Source organism: Lissotriton helveticus, chromosome 2_1 (assembly GCF_964261635.1).
Source record: "Lissotriton helveticus chromosome 2_1, aLisHel1.1, whole genome shotgun sequence".
NCBI classification, from domain to species: domain Eukaryota; kingdom Metazoa; phylum Chordata; class Amphibia; order Caudata; family Salamandridae; genus Lissotriton; species Lissotriton helveticus.
The window spans coordinates 303,924,938-303,947,386 of NC_136059.1; the positions used below are offsets into that span (position 1 = coordinate 303,924,938).

At 44.3% G+C, this 22,449-nt stretch overlaps 1 protein-coding gene across 24 annotated transcripts in view; it reads left to right on the forward strand.

Moving 5' to 3' along the window:
* Window positions 1-22,449, forward strand: part of NEDD4L (NEDD4 like E3 ubiquitin protein ligase) — a 1,578,130-nt gene that overhangs the window by 1,170,318 nt on the left and 385,363 nt on the right. For 19 of the 24 annotated variants that reach the window (XM_078674880.1, XM_078674887.1, XM_078674878.1 and 16 more), the window contains one exon: window positions 8,609-8,683. In XM_078674880.1, coding sequence (XP_078531006.1) covers window positions 8,609-8,683 — 75 coding nt within the window. The remainder of the gene's footprint in view (window positions 1-8,608; window positions 8,684-22,449) is intronic. The other 5 variants (XM_078674879.1, XM_078674883.1, XM_078674886.1 and 2 more) reach the window with 1 other exon arrangement.

The window sequence follows — 22,449 nt, forward strand, 5'->3', positions numbered from 1 at the left end:
GCCCACTCATCGAACCCCAACCAAGCAGCCATTAACCTCACTCAATGGCTAAGCAACACCGCTGACAACCTAGCACCTTTGAAAAAACGTCAAATCAAACTAGGCAGCAATAACGCCCCCTGGTTCAACGAGGATCTTAAGAAATCCAAGAAACTCTGTCGCTCCATTGAGAAGGCCTGGATAAAAGACCCAAACACCAACACCAGAGACGCCTTCAAAAACGCCACCCGCATACACCACCAATTGATCCGGACTGCCAAGAAAACCGCATTCAAAGACCGACTAGACAAAAACGCCCACAACAGCAAGGAATTATTCAACATCGTCAAAGAGTTTACCAACCCCACTGCCAACTCCAACGACATCACCCCCTCTCAAACCCTTTGCGACTCCCTAGCTTCGTTCTTCCACGACAAAATCGCAGACATCCACAACAGCTTCGTCAACCAACCCGAAGACCAACCCACCCAACCCTCTGCCGTACCTTCACCCCCCTTGAACATCCTTAATGACTGGAACCCAATATCCACTGAGGACACCATCCACCTGATGAACTCCATCCACTCAGGATCCCCCACAGACCCATGCCCTCACCACATCTTCAACAAAGCAGACTCCATCATAGCACCACACCTCCGAAACGTCATCAACTGCTCCCTCAACTCCGGCCCCTTCCCAGAAAGCTGGAAACACGCCGAACTCAGCGCCCTTCTGAAAAAACCCACAGCTGACCCCACCGAACTCAAAAACTACCGCCCCATCTCGCTCCTTCCATTCCCGGCCAAAATCATCGAGAAAGCTGTCAACAACCAGCTCGCCGCCTTCCTCGAAGCCAACAAATCCCTCGACTCCTCACAGTCCGGCTTCCGAGCCAAACACAGTACTGAGACCGCACTCATCGCAGCAACAGACGACATCCGAACTCTACTGGACAATGGAGACACAGTCGCCCTCATCCTCCTCGACCTCTCCGCAGCCTTCGACACAGTCTGTCATAACACCCTACTACAACGACTCAAAAACATCGGAATCCAAGGAAAAGCACTGGAATGGATCACCTCATTCCTTGCCGGAAGAACTCAGAGTACGCCTCCCACCATTCAAGTCAGAGGCCACTGAAGTCATCTGCGGCGTGCCACAAGGATCTTCACTCAGCCCCACCCTCTTCAACGTATACATGAGCCCCCTCGCGACCATCGCACGCCAACACAACCTCAACATCATCTCCTACGCTGATGACACTCAACTGATCCTCTCTCTCACCAAAGACCCAAACATCGCCAAAACCAACCTACATGTAGGAATGAAAGAGGTAGCCGAATGGATGAAGCATAGCCGTCTGAAACTGAATTCAGACAAAACAGAAGTCCTTATCTTAGGTACCTCCCCCTCCGCCTGGAACGACTCTTGGTGGCCAGAGGCCCTTGGAAAAGCACCCTTCCCGACGGATCACGCACGGAACCTAGGCGTCATCCTGGATTCCTCGCTCTCGATGACCAGACAAGTCAACGCCGTCTCTTCATCTTGCTTCAACATTCTTCGCATGCTCAAAAAAACATTTCGCTGGATCCCCACCGAAACTAGAAAAACGCTCACCCACGTACTGGTTACAAGCCGCCTGGACTACGGAAACACCCTTTACGCCGGTACCACCGCAAAACTTCAGAAAAAACTCCAACGCATCCAGAACGCATTAGCCAGACTCATATTAGACATCCCGCGTAAAGAACACATTTCTGGTCACCTGAAAAACCTCCACTGGCTCCCCGTCAATAAGAGGATAACTTTCCGCCTCCTCACCCACGCACACAAAGCTCTTTACGAACTTGGACCCGAATGCCTCAATACACGTCTTTCCTTCTACACCCCCCCCCCCCCCCCCCCCGCCAGCTGCGCTCTTCCAACCAAGCCCTCGCTGCTGTTCCCTGCGTCAACAAAACCACCATGGGAGGAAGATCATTCTCCTACCTAGCGGCCAAAACCTGGAACTCACTTCCCATGCACCTTCGTCTCACTCAAAACCACCTAGCATTCAAAAAGCAACTTAAAACCTGGATATTCGAGAAGTAATTCCCCACCCCTCTTCAAGCGCCTTGAGACCCTCTGGGTATGTAGCGCGCTATATAAATTTATTGACTTGACTTGACTTGACTTGACTGCTGTGCCCACGCCAATCTCCGAACATGCTTACTGCGATGTTAGGCAAGCCTTGGCCTGCTCATGGGAAAACCCCTTCCCCTGGAGCCCTACATACTGCAGCCGACTACACGGTGATGCATTCAAATGAAGCACCCTGACCGCAACACGTTCTTCACTAGCCTTTCTCTAATATATGCGATCACACCAGCCTCACCCTTGCAGGCCCCTCATGAGCAAAGGGATTTTGGGCGCTGGCTGAGTTGCTGTCCCACGAGCACGCCAGCACACCATTCACCCCTTGCAGCCGCCCCCGCGAGAGCAATTTGCCCATGCTGCAAGCCTAATGGTTCCCCTTCCTACCCCGCTGCTGCTTGCAATGCCCAGTGCGAACCGTCCTCGCGTGCCCAATCATTACACATATTTTTCACGGGCTTTCGCCCGTAGCACTTCCAGTGGTCTCGCCGCCATTAGGGGTTCCACGCGGGCCGTTAACTGGTCCGGCTTCCCCTACCCCGGCCTGCGTCACGTTTCCTTTGTGGCCAAAAGAACATGCATTCACATCCTCTTAACAACAGGCCTCACCGCCCTTCGCACATGAATGAAACCTGCTGTTAAGACAGCTGCAGGGTTCTTAAAAGCATTTCTTTGTTTTCACCCTTATGTTAACTTGGACCAAAGGTGGAGATTTCATATTTTTTGGGTTTTCAGGAACATCTCCAGGAGTATTCCTGGAAAGGTGCAATGCTCAGTAGTACTCCTAGAAAACATTTGTGATTTTTCTTTTTTTGCGCTCACTTGTACATGCTTAGTTTTACATGGTGTGCAATTAAACATGCAAAAATGAAGCATGAGTCTCCTACGCCCTCCCCCCCTTCAGCAACCCTCATTTTTGTTCTCATGAGGAAATCCCATCTACTTCCCCAGCAGATGGGCCTTCCCTTCTCATTCCCACCTTTGTAACTGATTTGCTCCTGCCTTTGCCAGGATTACATCTCTACCAAGTGTGCAGGGTGGGAGAGTGGTTAGTGGAAAAAGTTAATGGATACAGACTGGCTAAAGGTATGTTCCTGTTCCCATCAATTAGGCGCATTTTCCCCACGGGGAACTCCCACCCAAAAATCTGTGTATGACTAATGTTTTTAGGAGTGTTAAAGCTAGCTTCGTGAGTAGCAAAAGTAGGGATTATATTTGTAGCAAAAAGGCTATTTATGTATTTATGTAAACTGAATTTACACACGGAAATAGCTTTAGCATGCTTCGTCATTTATGAATAGCGCAGACAGTGCAATCACAGCATCATGAATGGCACACATATCGGGGAAACCAAAAAGACACTGATGCCATTTCTATCATTTATCCAAGCGGCGTAATTCAAATGCATGATCTAAATCTTTGCACGAGGTGACGCAGCACTTCCCCTCGCTTGACATCAAGGAGACAAGCTGAAGGCCTTGGTACTCGGGCGCCTCCAACAAGTGCCACGTTGGGAACGAAGCATCGAACAGGAGCCATGTTCCCTTCTTGTCCACTCTTGGGCTTCCACAGCCCTAGACTGCACACTCGTTCTCCACAGCACCTAAGCGAATGTGCAGTCTAAACGGGGTCTTACTTTGTCACGGACCAGCTCTCGAGACGTCATGAATGCTTCTTGGCTTGCTTTAAACCTATGATGAGCGGTCTCTTGCTCACAACCGTGGCCAGTCCCATTGCTGCTATGATACAAGTCCACAGGGGTGTTCTCTCCCCATGCATTACGGTTGGTGCCATTGCAGCGCCTCGTCTGATTGGACGAGGAGAACCCGTAGAGATGGATTGATATTGGCTCTTCGGTGGGCCTGTCAGTAGTCCCAACAACTGGACAATCGCTGTAAACGGATGAATGTTTGAGTGTGATGTAGCTGTTTCTTTCAAGCTGCCTTTTGCTGTAGCTTAAACATAATATTATGTGGCCTTGAACAGATGCCAATGTCTGAAGAACAGAGACTTATAAAAAAAAATCTGGCAGAAGGAGCTCTTGCAGGCAGGACTGTTGGTTTTTATGCTGCTGACCTGTCTGCCCACAGGCTGCAGAAAGATCAATATTTCAGCACAGATAAGAGTGACAGTAGCTTAATTGTCTCAGAAAGATGATGGAGCAGGACAGATGTCATTACACAAGACGTATGGAAAATAAACCTGTCAAGCGTTAAGGTATTCGGGCATTGGTGCAAATGTGATGTGTTAAATTAACTAAAATAAAGATATTTTATACTCCTCATGACAGTTTATTAGCGTGCAGTGTGGCAGCCTATACGTAGTTCTGATTTTAATTTGAAAGTGACACTTAAACTTACAGTACTTTGTACTTTAAAACAAGTGTTTATTAAACATAGGTCTTTTACGTGGAGTATGTGCAGGTGGTAAGTAGTTACAAATTAATTAGTGCAAAATGCAAATAAGAATGACAAAACCCTGGTATATGTGCAGCTGTAACTCCTAGTTGGTTAAAGCTGCCCGTCAAGAACCCTTCTCGCTTTTTAGGTCGAGCCTAGAGCAGCGCATGCGCCGCTTGCTCGACTTTTAGTAAGGGGGTTTTCAAAGTGCTACCAGAGGCTGTTGCTGGCCTCAAGCTGGCGGTAACACGCGCCTGCACAGGCGTAGCCCCATCTGTCTTTTCTCCGTCAGGAGTAATTAAGTGCATCGCGATCACTTTAACTTTCTGCAATTAACTTTCGGCGCCCGCGCGGCGAATGCTTTTCACACGTGCTTGTTTTATTTTTAATTCAAGAGAACGAAGACAGCAGACCATGCCCCTACATTTCACGTCGTCTCTAGTGGCTTCAAGCTGTGTGCCACTTCAAAAAGCACATTGTTGTTTTATTGAGAATGACTGGCAGATGCGGTACGCTTTAACACAGCCCAGGGCACACAGATGTGACAGACGTGAAGGTCTTCACTAATAAACTTGTGTGTGCCGAATTCCGTGAAGCTAGCTGTTGGAACACTCACATGAGTCCATGTGTGGCGTTGTACTTCTGTTTCGAAAATTAGACAGGCAGCACAATGCAAAGCGCTTGTTTTGTTTGCAGTGCTGCACAGGACCATGGTGGCTGCTTTTCTCATAGAGCGCTATGCCACTGTCATTTGCATGCTGAGCGCAGTACCTGCTTTAGGGACACTGTGCTCAGTTTCATTTTTATTTTACTTTGATATTGACACTGCGCTCTGTTTCATGTTTTTTAAAGCTTTAATACTGAGCACAGTGCCCGCTTCAGGGACACTGCGCTCGGTTTAATTTTTTTATTTTTTACTTTGAGAGCACAGAGATGGCAGACCACCCCCCTACATTTCGCGTGGCCTCTAGTGGCTTCGAGCTTTGTGCGACTTCAAAGAGCACATTGTTGTTTTATTGAGAATCGCGCTTTAACACAGCCCAGAGCGCACAGTTGTGACAGATGTGAAGGTCTTCACTAATGAACTTGTGCGTGACAAACTCTGTGATACTAGCTGTTGGAACACTCACACGAGTCCATGTGCGGTGTTGTACCTCTGTTTTGAAAATTAGACCGGCAGCACAATGCAAATTTCACTGAAACTCTATTTGCTGCACAAGTGGAAATATGCCATGCAATTTATATTATATAATGTTTCTCTATTCGATTGTATGATAGATTTTGTACAGAGCTTTATAGCACTAATGTGGTATTTTTTATGTTATGCCATGTCATGGTGTGGCATTTGAACTGTACTTCTTACTAATGGCATAGTCCACAAAGTACTAACCCCCAGATGTATCAACAACCCATTTTGCGATTCCTTAATAGCAAAAAATACCGATTCGCTATTAAGGAATAGCAAAAAGGAATGCATCAAGAAATCACTAAAAAAAATAGCGATTTCTTAGAATTCCTTAATTGCGAGTCGCAAATTGCGAGTCGCAATTAAGGAATACCTCCCAATTCATTCCTATGGGCCTAGAGGCCCACAGGAATGAATGGGAAGACAATCTCAATTTGCGAATCGCAATTAGCGATTCGCAAATTGAGATTGTGATTTCAAGGGTGCAGGGGTGTCCAAAGGACACCCTGTTGCACCCCTGAAATTGATCTGTGCACATATGTTGCGCACACACATGCCCTTAGGGCATGTGTGTGCGCGCAACATGAAACTTTGAAAAATGCACTTTAGTGCATTTTTCAAAGTTTTTGCAAATTACCATGAAGTTGTACTTCATGGTAATTTGCGTGCCCTATTAGCGAATTCGCTATTTTTAAAACTTTCATGCATTGCATTTAAGGAATCTCAATTTGAGATTCCTTAAATGCAAATAATCGCAATTTAGCGATTTCTCAATTTGCAATTTTTGCATTTGCGATGATGCATCCCAAATGCAAAAATACCGGTCGCAAAGGGGCAGATTCTGAGAATCTGCCCCTTTGCGAGCGGATTTTTGTTTGATGCATCTAGCTGTAAGTTATGTTATCTGGCAGTTGGATTACACATAACTGCCACTGCTGTGAAATTTCTTTTCGCATCTGCTCATCCTTAGTTCTAAGGCCTGTGGACTCCCGATTTGGGCAACACAGGGAATTGGCACATGACATTGGATTTTGAATTTTACAGGAAAGGAAGAAAATGTGAAATGTTCCTCCTATCGAGTTTTGGAAGGAAAAAAGCACTCGTGAAATGTGAATAGAGGAAACTGGAAAGAAGCAAAGCATGCAATAATTGATGTGCAGAGCTCCGGATGCTACACCTGGCCCCTAACAGGAAAAATAATGCCTTAATACTGATCGTGGCTATTACCGCACCTCGTGTGTTATTAATGATGGGCGTGGTATTGCCCCATTGTTTTACACTTGAACTGGGAATGAGCCCCACCGTCTGAGCCACTATAATTATGAAATCCGGCAGCTGCACCGTTTTTTTGCGTACAGTTATGGGTTTGCCATAATTCCCACACAATCCACCATCTGCTGCGCAATCTGCATATTTTAACCACAAATTGTGTTTAGATCTAATGGATCACAAGTTTCTCTAATACTGCAACGTGTTGCCATGTAGTGGAAGATCCTTGGCAAAGTTGACTGATCAACATTTAATTGCTGAGAGCTGTATCAGGGTCTGAAACTGTTACTAGTGCAAGAGAGAATCTAGCTCTTTAGGACACGGCAGTATGGCCACCAGCACGGGAGATCCTCCTGCTCTTGTCTCGAGCTGGGCATGGGGGTGTATCTCAAAATAATAATAATAATAATACTGATATTTGTAAAGCGCGAACAGCTACCTCACCAGGAGGTGTCCCGGCGCTATGTGAGCAGTTTAAGCAGAACAGGAGAGGGAGGGAGGCCTAGATTTTTTGCGTGAAGAGCCAAGTCTTTAATTGCTTCTTAAATCCAGATTCTGTCGTTGCTGATTGGATGGAGGGCGGTAGGGCATTCCACAATTTCGCCTTACCAGCCGAAAAGGACCTACCACCAAGTCGAGCCTTTCTGACTCGTGAGCGTGTAGTTGAAGCAGAGAGTTTGAGCGCAGGAGCCTCTCCTGATGGTAGCGGGGGAGTGTACGTTTTAGATAGTTGGGGCAAGTGCCCCATAGTGCTCTAAAAGCCAGGGTCAGGGCTTTAAATTTGATTCTGCTTGCCACTGGAAGCCAAAACACTGACTTTTTATTACTGACGTCCAATAGTATTATGCAGAGCTTGAAATGGAAAAACATAAGTGCAGGTACTTGTTTCTGAGAAGTGTTGGTACTCTCCAATTAAAAGTATTACATCTCTCTTGAGAAGTGCAGGTACTCTCCCTCTCAAAAATAACAAGCATTGGCATAGCCAATAGGTCTCGCCTGTGAGACCTGCTGCTTAACTAAATACTTATAAGGTCCCAAAGACAAGACCTATTGGCAATGCCAACGCTTGTTCATTTTGGCGCCATCGCTTGTGTAAGGTCTTTGCCATCAGCGAGATGTCAAGAATTTCTTCTCATAGCTCTGCCACTGCAGAAGTCACAAACCACGCTGCAACAGACTTGAGGTGTGGAAGCGCTCCATTAAAAAATGTCTGTCTCTAGCTTTTGTAACCCAAGTGACAAAACGCCGTTAATGACTTGAGAGCATGTTTCCAACCTGAACCCCACATCTTGTCTGTTGACATTTGCCACAAATCTATTCATAAGAATTGAGCACCAAGCCTAACAATATCCTTTGAGTCAATAGGGCAGGACTTGATTCACACGCTTCTTAAATAAGAATACATTTATCAACATTTTAATTACGTTATCCATTTTTGTTTGAATGAGCTTGATAACTTCATGCTTTAGTGAAGCACACGTGAAGTTGCAAAGAGAATGTCCCATGAACTTCATTGATGAAAATAAATGTATAAAGACTTATCTCATTCTTATGCCATTCTTACAGAAAAAAAGCAATTTTCTGGTTCTCGGCCTGTCGATATCGAGTCCGAGTTGGTCGATAATCTTTCTATTTTCTCCAGCAGAGGGAACCTTCCTCCAGGTTGAGGTCCTGCAGTGTTACAGATGGAATAAGCGACCCGTCTCTCCTGTCCTTGGTAAGCTTAAATTCATTAATTAGATTTACTCTTTTATAAGTGTATCGTCAAATTTGTATGTTCACTTCTTTAAAATCCCATAGAGATGTCTAGGCACATAAAATAAGTAAATAGGGCTGAAGTAAGCTATTTTTCGTAAGTACCAGGAAGTATACTTATGGCATATGCATTCAGTTTCTTACCAAAGGTATGCACATTTCCAAGTCAGACAGTTTAAAAAAATAATACTTTTTTTTTATTTTTGCACGAGCATACTATTCATAAACATATATGGTGAACATACAACAGGTGTAAGTGTGTGGCATCTGCTGTATGTTTGTGTCATTTAGCTGTAACAAGCTTTCAGCAGCCAGTCAGGTGTCTAGCTTTCGGGAGGGCGCCGGTTGTCTTGGTTTTGACCCCATAATAAATATAATCTGCATTTGATAATTGAATCCAAGCACTCTGAGTTGAGTCTGGAAAGATCTGAGTTGGGTTTCACTTGGACTCATAAGCACTCATATCACAAGCACATACACATTTTAACCAGGAAGCACTGCCTTAGACAAGCCCTTCTTTCTCTTGAACGCACATCGCCAACAGATCAAAATAAATGTTCTCTATTGTGAAGGATTTCATCTCACCAGCAACTGCCTCCAACTAGATCACTCCCTTGCAGATCCTCTCTCAATTGTTCATGAACAAAATCAACCTGCAATCGGACCCAACAGACCTAGTCAAATGCCTCCCGATCTTATCCAGAGATCCAATGACAACCGCAAGGCCAGTCTTCACCCCCCGAAGAAACCACCACCAGGAGGTCAATGCACTGATGGGCCCCATTGGACCCTTGCCCCTAGCACTCCTACTCCAGAGGATTGCAGCATATCCGTGCCATGGTCACAACCATTCTTCTGAATGCCTCCACCGTTTCCGCCACCTTCCCGGGTGCTTGGAAATGCACAACTATCCTCCCATTGCTGAAGAAAGCCTCTGGAGACCCATCAACGGTTGCCAACTACAGGCTGATCTCACAGCTCAGAAACTGCCCTCATCGTCACCACAGATGGCAGTTGCATGACTCCGGACAGAGAGGACATGACACCTTTCATCCTCCTCGGACCTCTCAGCAGCATTTGACAGTCTCCCAAGCTATCCTCCTCCAACACCTGCATAACATCAGAATCCAAGGGGGTGCACTCCAATGGATCTACTTCTTTGTGACTAGAAGGACCGGGTCAGTCATCCTGGCATTGTACACCTCTGATGCCAGTGACTTCATCTGTTGAGTTTCGCAAGGGTCTTCCCTGAGCCTGACCTCCTTCAACGCATACACAATCCCTCTCTGCTCTCACAGCATCAGCGTCCTCTCCCACATTGTACGCATGCAACTCATTCTCCCCCTCTTGGACAAGACACCCAGTACTCGGATCAAGTTCACTGCCTGCATGACTGAAATCACCCACTGGATGAAGACCAACTGTCTAACTCTAAACACCGACAAGACCGAAATTAAGGTTTTTTGGGAAGCCCATTTCAGTGTGGGACTTCTTCTGGTAGCCAACAGAATTAGGACAAACACCTACCCCCACCACCCACCCCAAGACCCCCAAGATAGCCATTAACAGAAAACTCAACATGACTGCCCAAGTCAACTCAGTCACAGCCTGATTCTACCATACCCTGAAGATGCGGAGGAAGATTCCCAAATGTTTCCCAATCAACACCCAGAAATCCATCACACACTCCCTGGTCACAGGAAAGCTGGAATACAGGAACACACTCAATGCCAGGATCAACCTCCCATGCCGCACTCACATCCAACCACACCTGAAGGAGTTCCACTGGTTCCTTATATGCTAACGAGTACAATTCAAACTTCTCACCCACACTCTCAAGATACTACATAACATTTGCCAAGCATACCTCAACATTCACATCTGCCTTCACAAATCTTCCAGACACCTCCACTTGTTCAGACTCCTACTTGCACACATACCACGCATATGAAAAGCCAGATTCGGTGGTCAAGCTTTCTCCTACATCGCTCCTAAAGCGTGGATCGACTTGTCACTACACTCAAGATCCTCTTCATCAGTTCTTGAACTCCAAAAGAAACTGAAGACCTAGCTTTTTGAGTAGTCCCACTAGGCCCAAGGGTTGGCTAGGATCACACATGCTCAGTGCCAGGAAACCTTTTAAGGGGAAAATGCGCTCTACAAATCTGCTCAACATACCATTGCGTGTTCAATCAAATGCATTTATTAAGCTGCATTGACTTCTGTTGACCGTCAATGATCTGATGCAGAAGAACCCATTAATATTGAAACCTGTGCTCCTAGCCCTTTTGGCCCTATGTTTTGAAGCTTGTATTTGTCCTTAAGGGCTCATAGACGATAGCGCCTAGACTCAAATGTGCAATTGATTTACTAGCCTTCTTTCAAAAATGTATTCTGTGAGTGCTTGGAGCTACCCTTTTCTGTTGTTGAAAAGTTAGGCGATGTAACAAGAAGTATGCAAATTTCCCACGGTTCCTGAGATGTTGGTACCTAGCTCGTCTACATCACCTGTTTTGTTTCCTCCCAAGAATTACCGTTTTATAAAGAGCACCGCAAACAAGCGATGCTCCTGCTGGTACGTAAATGTCCTCTGTATAGCGCTACACTAATTATTGCAGGTGATCTATCCTATATATTAATTTGTAATATAAAAATAAAACTATCCTTGAAGTTACATGAGCATACCTGCACTGGGCAGTAGGCTCATTAGCACACAAAGCTCTTGACACATTAGAAGATAGGGCCTGAAAGTGTTACACATAGATCACTGCAGCACACCCATAGCCTTGTGAGCTAACTCATTGCGGTCAGAAAATGTAAACTGCAGGTGACAGTTTCCTAAAGGTGAATGCTTCCATACAACACATAATGATCTAATAAATGTGAAAGGCTACAAGAATGTTGTTTCTGTATATTGTGATTCTTGCATTCAGCACAATAGTCAAAGCCTCTTCTGTCCCAATTCCAGTCATTCACTCTACAACTCCTGCTTGAAGTACCATCTTTTTGGATCGTGCCTGAGACAGGACATGCACTGTCCCTCGCAAGACATTTTGAGAGCTGGCCCATTGCTTATTGCTGGTTGGCTTTATCACCACTGTAATTTGCTTTCTTCTCCTTGGTCAGCGTGTGCTGTGCCAGCTTCACTTCACCTTGTGTTTGGCCCTCCTCTGGAGCATAGCCCAAGTACCAGAACTTCCTCTGCTCGTCCTTTCAGGACCACTTTTTTTCTCATTTAAACACCCTATAAAACTGTATGTGTTTGCAAGACTTTTCTCTCATGTGCTTCAATCCCCCTTTGTGAATTCTGTTACCAAGGTGCTTTTGTTCACCACTCTTTCCAATGAGCTTCTGCGCCCCTGTGCTGCTCTCTTGGCCCCGCCTTTCCTTTGTTGTGCTCTGCTTTGTTGCCTGCCCCATCCTCCTCCCTCCATTGTGCTCAGTGTTGATGCTGTTCTTACAGCCACCCTCTCATTGTGCTTCGTATTGTTGCATACCCACCTTCTTTCCTAATGTGTTTGCGCCTTGTGTTTTTGCTCCCGTGTTTCCACCTTCCACTCCCCCTCTCCGTGTTCCCTGTCATCCTGCCCGCGAAAACGAGCACTGTGACGTAGCCAGTGCGGCCCTGGTCATAGAGAGCTTGTCTTCTGTGCCAGCCCACTTTCTGGCTTTCGTACTGCCTCAGTTATAGAGAGAAGCCTCACTAGCAGCCTTGCCAGGGGTGCTCCTAGACTCTGGATTGCCTTGCGCCACAGGTAAGTAGGGGTCAGTCCCTCTACACTGGAACAGGTATTGCTACCACCGAGAGCAATCTGTGCCAGCGTGGGCATATGGCATCTGGTACACTCCAGATGTACGATGCCTTCATCAGACGGGGTTTTACTGTGAGGCCTCTGTGGTAGCGCTTATACCCCAGATATGTACTGTATATTTGAAACGAGTTGTGTCCTCTGTGTGCTTATGTGCAGTACACACCCGAGATCCTGCCTGTCTGGCTTACCAAGGCTCTGATTACACACAGGATAAGAGTATGAGCCAACACCTGCCTGGCTTACACATTGAACTTGAAATGCCTGCTGCGGCACCAAAACAAGCATGTGGAAAGCCAATAGGTATCTCCTACGAGAGCTACTTTGCCTTTGGTAATGTCTTTTTGCCATGTTGTACAGCAGTGCAGCTGCTATGCAGCATGGCCGAAAGGTAACAATAATAAACTAAAATAAAGCTCTATGATGCAGCCAACGATAATGGCATTAAAGCATGACATGATGTATTTTTAAACTGCACTGTCAAGACTTAGATACAACTAAGTCTGCAGCAAGCTCAACCTATAAGTCCCTAAGGTTTCTAGTGGAAATGTAATCTATTTTCAACTTATTTTTACTCTTTTTAATGAATCAAAACAGTTTTTTAGTGTGGCTCATACGCCCATCTTATTACTTTGCTCATTGCACATGTTGTGTCATGGAATCAAATAATATGATTACATTAATACATTCAAATAAAGTAATACATTTGAACGTGATTTATGACCAAAAACTATTTACACACTTAATAAAAGAAAAAGCCCTATGCATTTCGGGTTAAACATAACCCTTCGTCAGGGGTACAATAGAGTTTATCTAGTTATCCTGGTGCGTCTTGTGCTTTTCAACAGTTCCGTCCTTGGGCACTGGAAAGTAAATTGTTTACTGTTACTGTTAATTCCAATATTATTTACATTTATCTCAATAGGATTCGCACAATGAAAAAACAAATAAATAATGACTGATAGTTAAAAATTGAAAAAGAGAATGGTGAGAGAAGTTCTACAGTTTGAATAATGAACATCTCAGTTGTGATAGTTAAAAATTGAAAAAGAGAATGGTGAGAGAAGTTCTACAGTTTGAATAATGAACATCTCAGTTTCCACTGATCAACAATATCAGAAATTTCGCCCTCCTATTTCTACAAACAACATGTGTTCCTAGATCACCCTAGTTTTACCAACAACGAATTTCATCTGATATGTTCCTTACATATATGTTCGTGAATTACTAACTCCTACCTGTCTCCACGAGGTTTTACTGCAATGTGTTGTTTCCTTTTTTCACTGTTGATATCTCGTCTACGAGAAACAAATTACACCCGACTGAAACACGTTTGTTGAAAATGCATGCCGTGTGTGTTGTACAGAATTGTCCAAAATATGCTTACCCCCACCAGGTACATATGTGATATAACCGGTCCGACTTTCCTTCTGCCAAGAAAACTAGGCTGCAGTGTTCAGTGTCAACATATCTATAAAAAACATACATACAAACGTGTTTCAGTCGGTGTACTTTGTTTCTCGTAGACGAGATATCAACAGTGTAAAAAGGAAACCGCACATTGCAGTAAAACCTCGTGGAGACAGGTAGGAGTTAGTAATTCACGAACATATATGTAAGGAACATATCAGATGAAATTCGTTGTTGGTAAAACTAGGGTGATCTAGGAACACATGTTGTTTGTAGAAATAGGAGGGAGAAATTTCTGATATTGTTGATCAGTGAAAACTGAGATATTCATTATTTAAACTGTAGAACTTCTCTCACCATTCTCTTTTTCAATTTTTAACTATCAGTCATTATTTGTTTATTCATTGTGCGAATCCTATTGAGATAAATGTAAATAATATTGGAATTAACAGTAACAGTAAACAATTTACTTTCCAGTGCCCAGGGACGGAACTGTTGAAAAGCACAAGACGCACCAGGATAACTCGATAAACTCTATTGTACCCCTGACGAAGGGTTATATTTAACCTGAAATGCATAGGGCTTTTTGTTTTATTAAGTGTGTAAATAGTTTTTGGTCATAAATCACCGTTCAAATGTATTACTTTATTTGAATGTATTAATGTAATCATATTATTTGATTCCATGACACAACATGTGCAATGAGCAAAGTAATAAGATGGGCGTATGAGCCACACTAAAAAACTGTTTTGATTCATTAAAAAGAGTAAAACTAAGTTGAAAATAGATTACATTTCCACTAGAAACCTTAGGGACTTATAGGTTGAGCTTGCTGCAGGCTTAGTTGTATCTAAGTCTTGACAGTGCAGTTTACACAATGGGTTGTGGGCACAACCCTAAGCAGTAAGCTCCCTGAAAGGTTAACAAGCACTTTAATTAAGAGCACAAAAGTAACCAAATACAAAAGGAGTGCAGGTCTAACACTTACAGAGATGATGTATTTTTCAACACATAGAGGAATTGAATTGTTTAAATAAACTGGATGGTTTTATCACTAATTGCGCCTGAAGCAGACAGTCATTTTAAACTGAGCAGGTGTAAGTAAATTATGAACCTTTCCTGTAAGTGAGGACGCAGTATATTGCTTAGTAATGATGGCTAGAGAATAATGAATAAATCTTAAGCAGCAGCAAGCTAGGGCAGAGTAAAGGCCAAAGAATGGTGACCATACTTATAGAGATCATATCAGAAATGTTTGCATTATTGAGACGTTCTAGCACGTAAAATAATCATTCACAGCCTCGGCCACAGCTCCCCTGTCTTCTATGTAGGTGACAGTTTCATACTGAACATTAAGGGTGTACATAAGAAAAAATATTACTTCATTGCTGTGGCTAATTCTGAATCTCCACGTTCGACAACCGTTCATGCGCGTTCAGGTATACACTTTGTTTCGAAAAGCAGTTGGTTTGTCAGTGTCTTGTTTGTCTGGGTGAATGCATGGTGCTACAGTGCAAGTCATGGTGGTTGGCTATGGCATCAGTTGCCAATGTACTTCTGTAGTATAGGTAGAATGTGTCCACTAGTTAGAAAATGCAGTGTGAGTTGCAGCTGAATGCAGTCGCTTCTCAAGAGGTACAGTCGAATGAATTCACCCATTACTTCCTATTCTCCATAATCATTCACTTGCTCCGTACTTTCCCTAGATAATACAAATTATCAGCACGGCATCAAATGAGAAAGAAATGCACCCTCAGGCGCATTGGCAGTAAGAATTGTGCTTGTAATAATGCATATGAACCAGTTTGTCTTTTAAATACACCTCATTAGCGTGAACTTAGTTATTTATGCTGATTTACCATAATTTGGCTTTCAAATATTTTCATATACATTTCAAATGTGCCGCCCAAGTGACAGTCGCAACAGAATTATTTTAGATCATGTTTTGCAGTTTAACATGTGAGAAAACATTGGTATTGCAGTTTCTAAATATAAACATTCAACAGATTCAAAATATGTACTTAAGCACCATGTCCAAATGTACATTAACAAGTAGAGAATAACAGAATTAAATGTCAGAAAGATAATTTGCTCCTCTGATAGTAAGCTTTCTGTTACCGGTTTTAGAGGAGTTTAGATATTATAATTCATTCAAATGTCTATTTAAATGCAATTAATGTAAATGTCTAATTATACATGGGGTAAAGTAACCGCTGCAGTGCAGTATAATGATATTGCAAGTCACAGAGGAGTACCGTGATCACATAGAGTAACCAGGCCGAAGGACACATTGACTCCACTGTCCTCCTGAGGCGGAAAGCTGGGAGATCGCTTGTCTGTCTGACAGCGTTTTTAAATTGCATTTGTTAACTGTGCTTTGAATTTTGTTTGGCACCGCTAAGATTTGTAATTTTAAACTTGTGCCCATACCTGCAGCAACCTGCACTGAGTTTGACAAATCAGACGCCCTTCACACAGCCGAGTTAGGCGCTGTGTGGAAGGAGAGGTCCGATCCAAAAACTGCGCCCATCTTAGGCGTACTACTAGCCCCAGCGCTCTAGCGCTTCAGGCGCCAGCATAAAAGCAGGGAGCGCATTGTTCCGCGAGACTCCACTGTCCTCCTGAGGCGGAAAGCCGGGAGATCGCTTGTCTGTCTGACAGCGTTTTTAAATTGCATTTGTTAACTGTGCTTTGAATTTTGTTTTGCGCCGCAAAGATTTGTAATTTTAAACTTGTGCCCATACCTGCAGCAACCTGCACTGAGTTTGACAAATCAGACCCCCTTCACACAGCCGAGTTAGGCGCTGTGTGGAAGGAGAGGTCTGATTCAAAAACTGAGACCATCTTATGCGTACTACTAGCCCCAGCGCTCTAGCGCTTCAGGCGCCAGCATAAAAGCAGACGGCTATGCCTCCGCGCAGCGAACGCGATCAGCAGGCGCGTAGATGTCGCGCCGAAGTCAAGCCAAAGTCCAGCCCGTCTGCGCCCGTCCGCGCCGAGGACGGGCCAAGGGCCATACATACTACTCAGGTAAACATTATGACCAGAGACGATATAATGTCCCTAAATAAAAACAATAGACACTGTCGTCATGCTCGCAATGTAGACACCTGGGGGGGCCCCGATTAGTTGTCACGGGTGCAAATTTCTATTGGAACCTTATCAAAGACCAAGAGGGAATGAGACACCCAAGAGCTTAAAGGGTGGTCTCATAAATGCACGGTCCATGTGTAAAAATGCACTACATATGTATGATCTTATTACAGAAAAAGAGCATGATTGTTTGTTTATTACCGAAACATGGCTGAGAGAGTGGTCCAACCCAGATATTGTACATGCCTTACCTCCTGGTTTCGCTCTACCGAGGCAAGATAGACCAGTACAGCGGGGTGGTGGACTGGCCAATATTTACAGAGAATCTTAAAAATGTACAATAATAGAGCTTACAGACATTAAAGGAGCCGAAAGCTTAAGCTTTTGCATTCAAGCGCGCGATACGTTCACTTTCGCTGGCGCATTGGTGTACCGCCCTCTGGGCCAACCCTCGCAGTTCTTGGAAAGCGTGGGGGGAAGTCCTAGGTGACCTGACCATGAAGTATGCAAATTTCACACTATTGGGAGACTTAAACCTCCACTTGGATAATTTAAACGATCACTATGCTTCCTGTTTTAGAGAAATTATACATGTTTTGGGGCTGACGACGCAAATCTCAGAACCCACCCATATGGCAGGGCACACACTGGACTGTATTATCTCCAATGTGGCTACGATAAAGGTAGAGTCCCCTTTGACACAATCCTGGACTGACCATAAATTCATTGAGTTTAGTCTCAGTGTTGATAACAACGAGATAAAGAAGAAGGGTGCATCTAACAATGGCAAATCCACTCCGTGCTGGAGCAAAATTATAGAACACCCGGACCTTTGCAACTGGGTGAAGGAGAGCAAACCCTTTTTCTCAGGGAACACCACCACGGATACCCAGAGATTTGAGGGATGGATGACTGCTATAGGGGATAGGATAAAACCCCCAGGTATAAGATCTAGACCTGGGAAAGGGAGGGCATCTGCACCTTGGTTCTCGAGTGCATTAAAAGAAATGCTAGGAGAAGTTAGGGTCTTAGAACGCAGGTGGCAATAATGAACATGAGGCGTATAAAACAGCCAGGAGGCACTATCATGCCTCGATCAAACTTGCGAAAGCCAATTACTATACGTCACTAATTGAAGCTACTAGTAACAAACAGAAGGAAATCTTCAAAATTGTCAATAGCTTCAGAAATCCCAAGGTTTTATCTCAGGAGATCCCACCCTCCCAGACCCTATGTGACGAGATAGCAAACTACTTCGAACATAAAATAGAAAATCTCACGAAAGAATTCCCTCAGACTGAGCCAGTGGACTTAGAGGCAAGGGATAATATAGACACTCATAAGCCCTGTTGGGAGACCTTCATCCCGATTAGCTTGGAGGACACATATCAGGCGATATCCTCCATTAAGTCAGGGTCTCCCTTTGATGCCATTATCAACTCATCCCTTCTATCAGGTGAGATTCCATCGCAATGGAAAGTTGCAGCAGTAAGACTTCTGCAGAAGAAGGCACTGCAGAATCCCACGGCCCTATCTAACTTACGCCCTATTTCGCTCCTTCCAGCCCTATGTAAATTGACGGAATCCTGCGTAAACAAACAGCTAATGGCATTCCTAGAAGGGAATGATATTTTTCATCCCAACCAAGCAGGCTTTAGGGCCCATCATTCAATGGAATCTGCCTTGCTGTCCTCGACAGAGACCATTCGAGCTGCACTGGATCAGGGCAAGAAGGCTGTCCTGATCCTGCTGGATATTTCTGCAGCATTTGACACGGTGTCCCATGCTATCCTTCTACATCGCCTGGCAAATGGTGGCATAGCAGGCACCATGTTAAAATGGTTCAGAAATTTCCTGACGCACAGGCGCCAGGTCATTACGCTGGGGCAATTTTGCTCGGAGGAGAAGGCTTTGAACACAGGGGTACCGCAGGGCTCGAGTTTGAGCCCCACACTTTTTAATCTGTATATGGTCCCCCTGATCAAACTGATCTCTTCTTTTGGCATTAGCACGATTGCGTATGCCGATGATACACAGCTGGTACTTGTCCTTCACAAGGACTCGACCAAGGCTGAACAGACTCTGCAAGAATGCCTATCTGCGACATTGACTTGGATGACCAACAACCATCTAAAGTGTAACTCCCCGCAAAAACTGAAATTTTGCCATTTGGACCAAACAACTATTTCTCTCCTCAGTCATGGTGGCCAAAGGAGGCAGAGGCCCCGCCAAACACTATAAATGCAGCACGAAATTTGGGGATCAAATTTAACGATACCCTGTCCTTCAAACAGAAAGCCAGGGAAGTGGCCGGTGCATGCTTCAACATCATTAAGGGCCTTAGAAAATTCTTTGATCTGCTCCCTCTGAGTGCCAGACGAACGGTTGCAGTTGCATTGATAACATCTAGACTGGACTACTGTAACAGACTACATGCAGGATCCAATAAATCGGTCCTGCATAGACTTCAGATGGTCCAGCATGCAGCCGCCAGACTGGTACTCAGATGGCCGAGAAAATCCTCGGCCTCTGCTGCATTGGATGCCTTGCATTGGCTCCCGATTCATAAGCGCATCCTGTTTAAGGTCCTAACTATTACTTACAGCGGACCCTGATGATGAAAGGCCCTATATCTGCGCAAACACTTCACGCGATACCATCCATCTCGGGAACTCAGGTCATCCACAGCCAACCTGCTTATTGTCCCCAAATTTAAGCTGGCGACAAAGGGAGGTAAATCCCTAGCAGTGATTGGCGCAAAAGCCGGGAACAAGCTACCCCACCAGCTTCGTGAGGTTTCTACTGAGCAAAGCTTCAGAAAATTGCTAAAACGTGGATCTATACACTGTCAGACACAGGATGCAAAGCACTGATATGAATTTCATCGACCGCTAAGGACAGTCCAGCTGTACTCATCTGCTGGCAGGCGGGTAGTCAAAGCGCCAAGATGCTCCCTGGGGTGGTAGTGCGCTATATAAATATGTTCTCACATCACATCACATTCCTTTAATATGAAGCGCAACTCTGAGGAGACTTCTAATATTATCCTTTTAACTATGGCAGATAATATTGTATTCCTGATAATGTATGATGACACCATGAGCCTTCCCACAACCTGCCTAAATACTTAGTGTCTTGCTCTTTGATATGAAAGAAATAGTCTATGCAGACATGTAAAATAAAAACTGAATCTCTAGTGCGAATTAAACACACCAAAAAGCATTCAGTAATTTGTTGCTATCAGATATGAGAATCAGTTTAATTTAAGTCAGATTAAAAAGTGTGGTAGCTCAACATGTGGAGAAAAATGCAGACCGATTCTATGTTTCCTGTAATCATCTACACCACCTAAAAACTAAACACACTGCTATAAATATCACCTTTCTTCCGATCACTGTTTTAGAGAAACAGATCATAAGAATGAAAAGTCAGTTTCGTTTTTCTTTCTTTACACTGCAGCTGCAATGATATTATTTCTTTGCTGCCTTACTTAGCTAAATTATGAGTCTCATGCAGCCCAGCACCTTTGCTCCATTTTGGAGGAATCCGGCTACCAGAACTCCCACCATGCCAGTTTCCGTCCTGCACATTCAACTGAGACAGTCATTCTCGCTAGTACGGACGAAATTAGGAAGGAGGCAGGCAATGGGTCCACCCAGGCATTGGTCCTGCTGGACCGTTCAGCGGCATTTGACACAGTTGATCATACTGTGTTTATCGACCGTGTCAGTATTGCTGGACAGTGGAGCACCGCACTTGAGTGGATGACCTCCTGTCTCAAAGATCGGGTTCAGTCATTTTCCCTTACCCTATTTCACTCTGCCAAAGTCCACTTGGACTGTGGTGTGCCTCAGGGATCGTCCTTGTCCCCCCACTTGTTTTACCTCTACATCCGTCCCTTAATACACTCTCTTCAGAAGTAAGATGAGAAAATATTTAATTACGCTGATAGCATGCAGCTATTTTTTGTGATCAATACTTGGGACTGGATAAATTTCCATCAGTTAAAGTGAAACTCCGATAAAACTGAAGTGTTAGTAATGGGGAAAAAAACTCAGTCCAGTGGAACCCTTCCTTCTGGCCTTTAGAATCAGGCTCTTCCCCCATGCCTAAGAGAGTAGTGAAAAGCCTTGGGATTCCTATTGATGAAGACTCATCTCTCAAACAATAGATTGGAGCTATGTCATCCTCTTGCCATTTCCATCTTCGAAGAATAAGGAAAACACGCAGATATTTTACAGGGAAAGCATTTATTCAAATGATCATCGCCCTAGTGATATTGCAGATTGACTATGCAAATGCCCTCTACCTGGGACTCCCTACAGGATCAATACACAGGTTGCAATTTGTACAAAATCAGACGGACGGGCTTCTCCCAACCACGACATTGTCATACTAAGCCACTTATGGAAAAGCTCCACTGGCTCTCTGTGGCCCATAGGACCATCTTTAAAACATCCTGTACGATTTTGAAGGCTCTTCATGGTAAAAGCCCCAGTTTTATATTGACCAGACTTCCGCGCCACATTCCCACACGGCATCTGAGATCAGCTCATCTCAACTTACTAACGGTGCCAAGAAGCAAAAGGAAAAGGCTAGGAGGGGCTCCTCTTACATGGACCACCCTCCCCGTGGATATTAGATCAGTATCCAACTACGGGAAATTCAGGAGACTTTTAAAACTTGGTTGTTCCGACAATCCTATGCCAAAACTGGTGATCATGCTTCCCTATGCTACTAGCGCCAGGAGACCTTGTGAAGAACGTGCGCACAACAAGTGACCCAAAACATAACTTACTCTGTGACCTGTATTTCACCTTTTCATATATTATGACCTCACAACTCAACTGTAACCATGATTAAAGTTGGGCAGCTACGTCATTTCATGAATATCAATGAATAGAGACGTCACACCTCAACTCTGATAAGGAAATTAGAGACAGGCTTTTATATTGATATTGCAGGCTCCCTTGTATTATCTGCAGAAGTATACTTCGACTCCTGTGAATTCACCTCAGAACAAAGGCGCACCTATGAGCCCCTGCAGTGCTATAGGTTGCTTTAAGAGGATGGGTTACAATTCTGGGTCTTGGCAATGGTGAGCGTGACTAGATGTCATACGAAATTGAACAGAAAACCTGAGAAGAAAGGTAAGAAAGTGTTTGATTATAGCTGCGTGCTTGCTTGGGTAAAGAGAAACATATGAACAGAAAACATAAACCATTATTCCACTAGCATTGTTTTAGTTGAATCTGTTTTATCAAGAAACTCATCATGCATACATTTTGTCTTCATAAGTTTAATGTGGACATCGTAGTTGCACAAGCAGTTAACAACCATGAATCCACCAGTATTGTTTTTAGTTACGTTTTGTCTCAAAACTTTGCGAACATACACTGTTTTCCTTCATAAATAT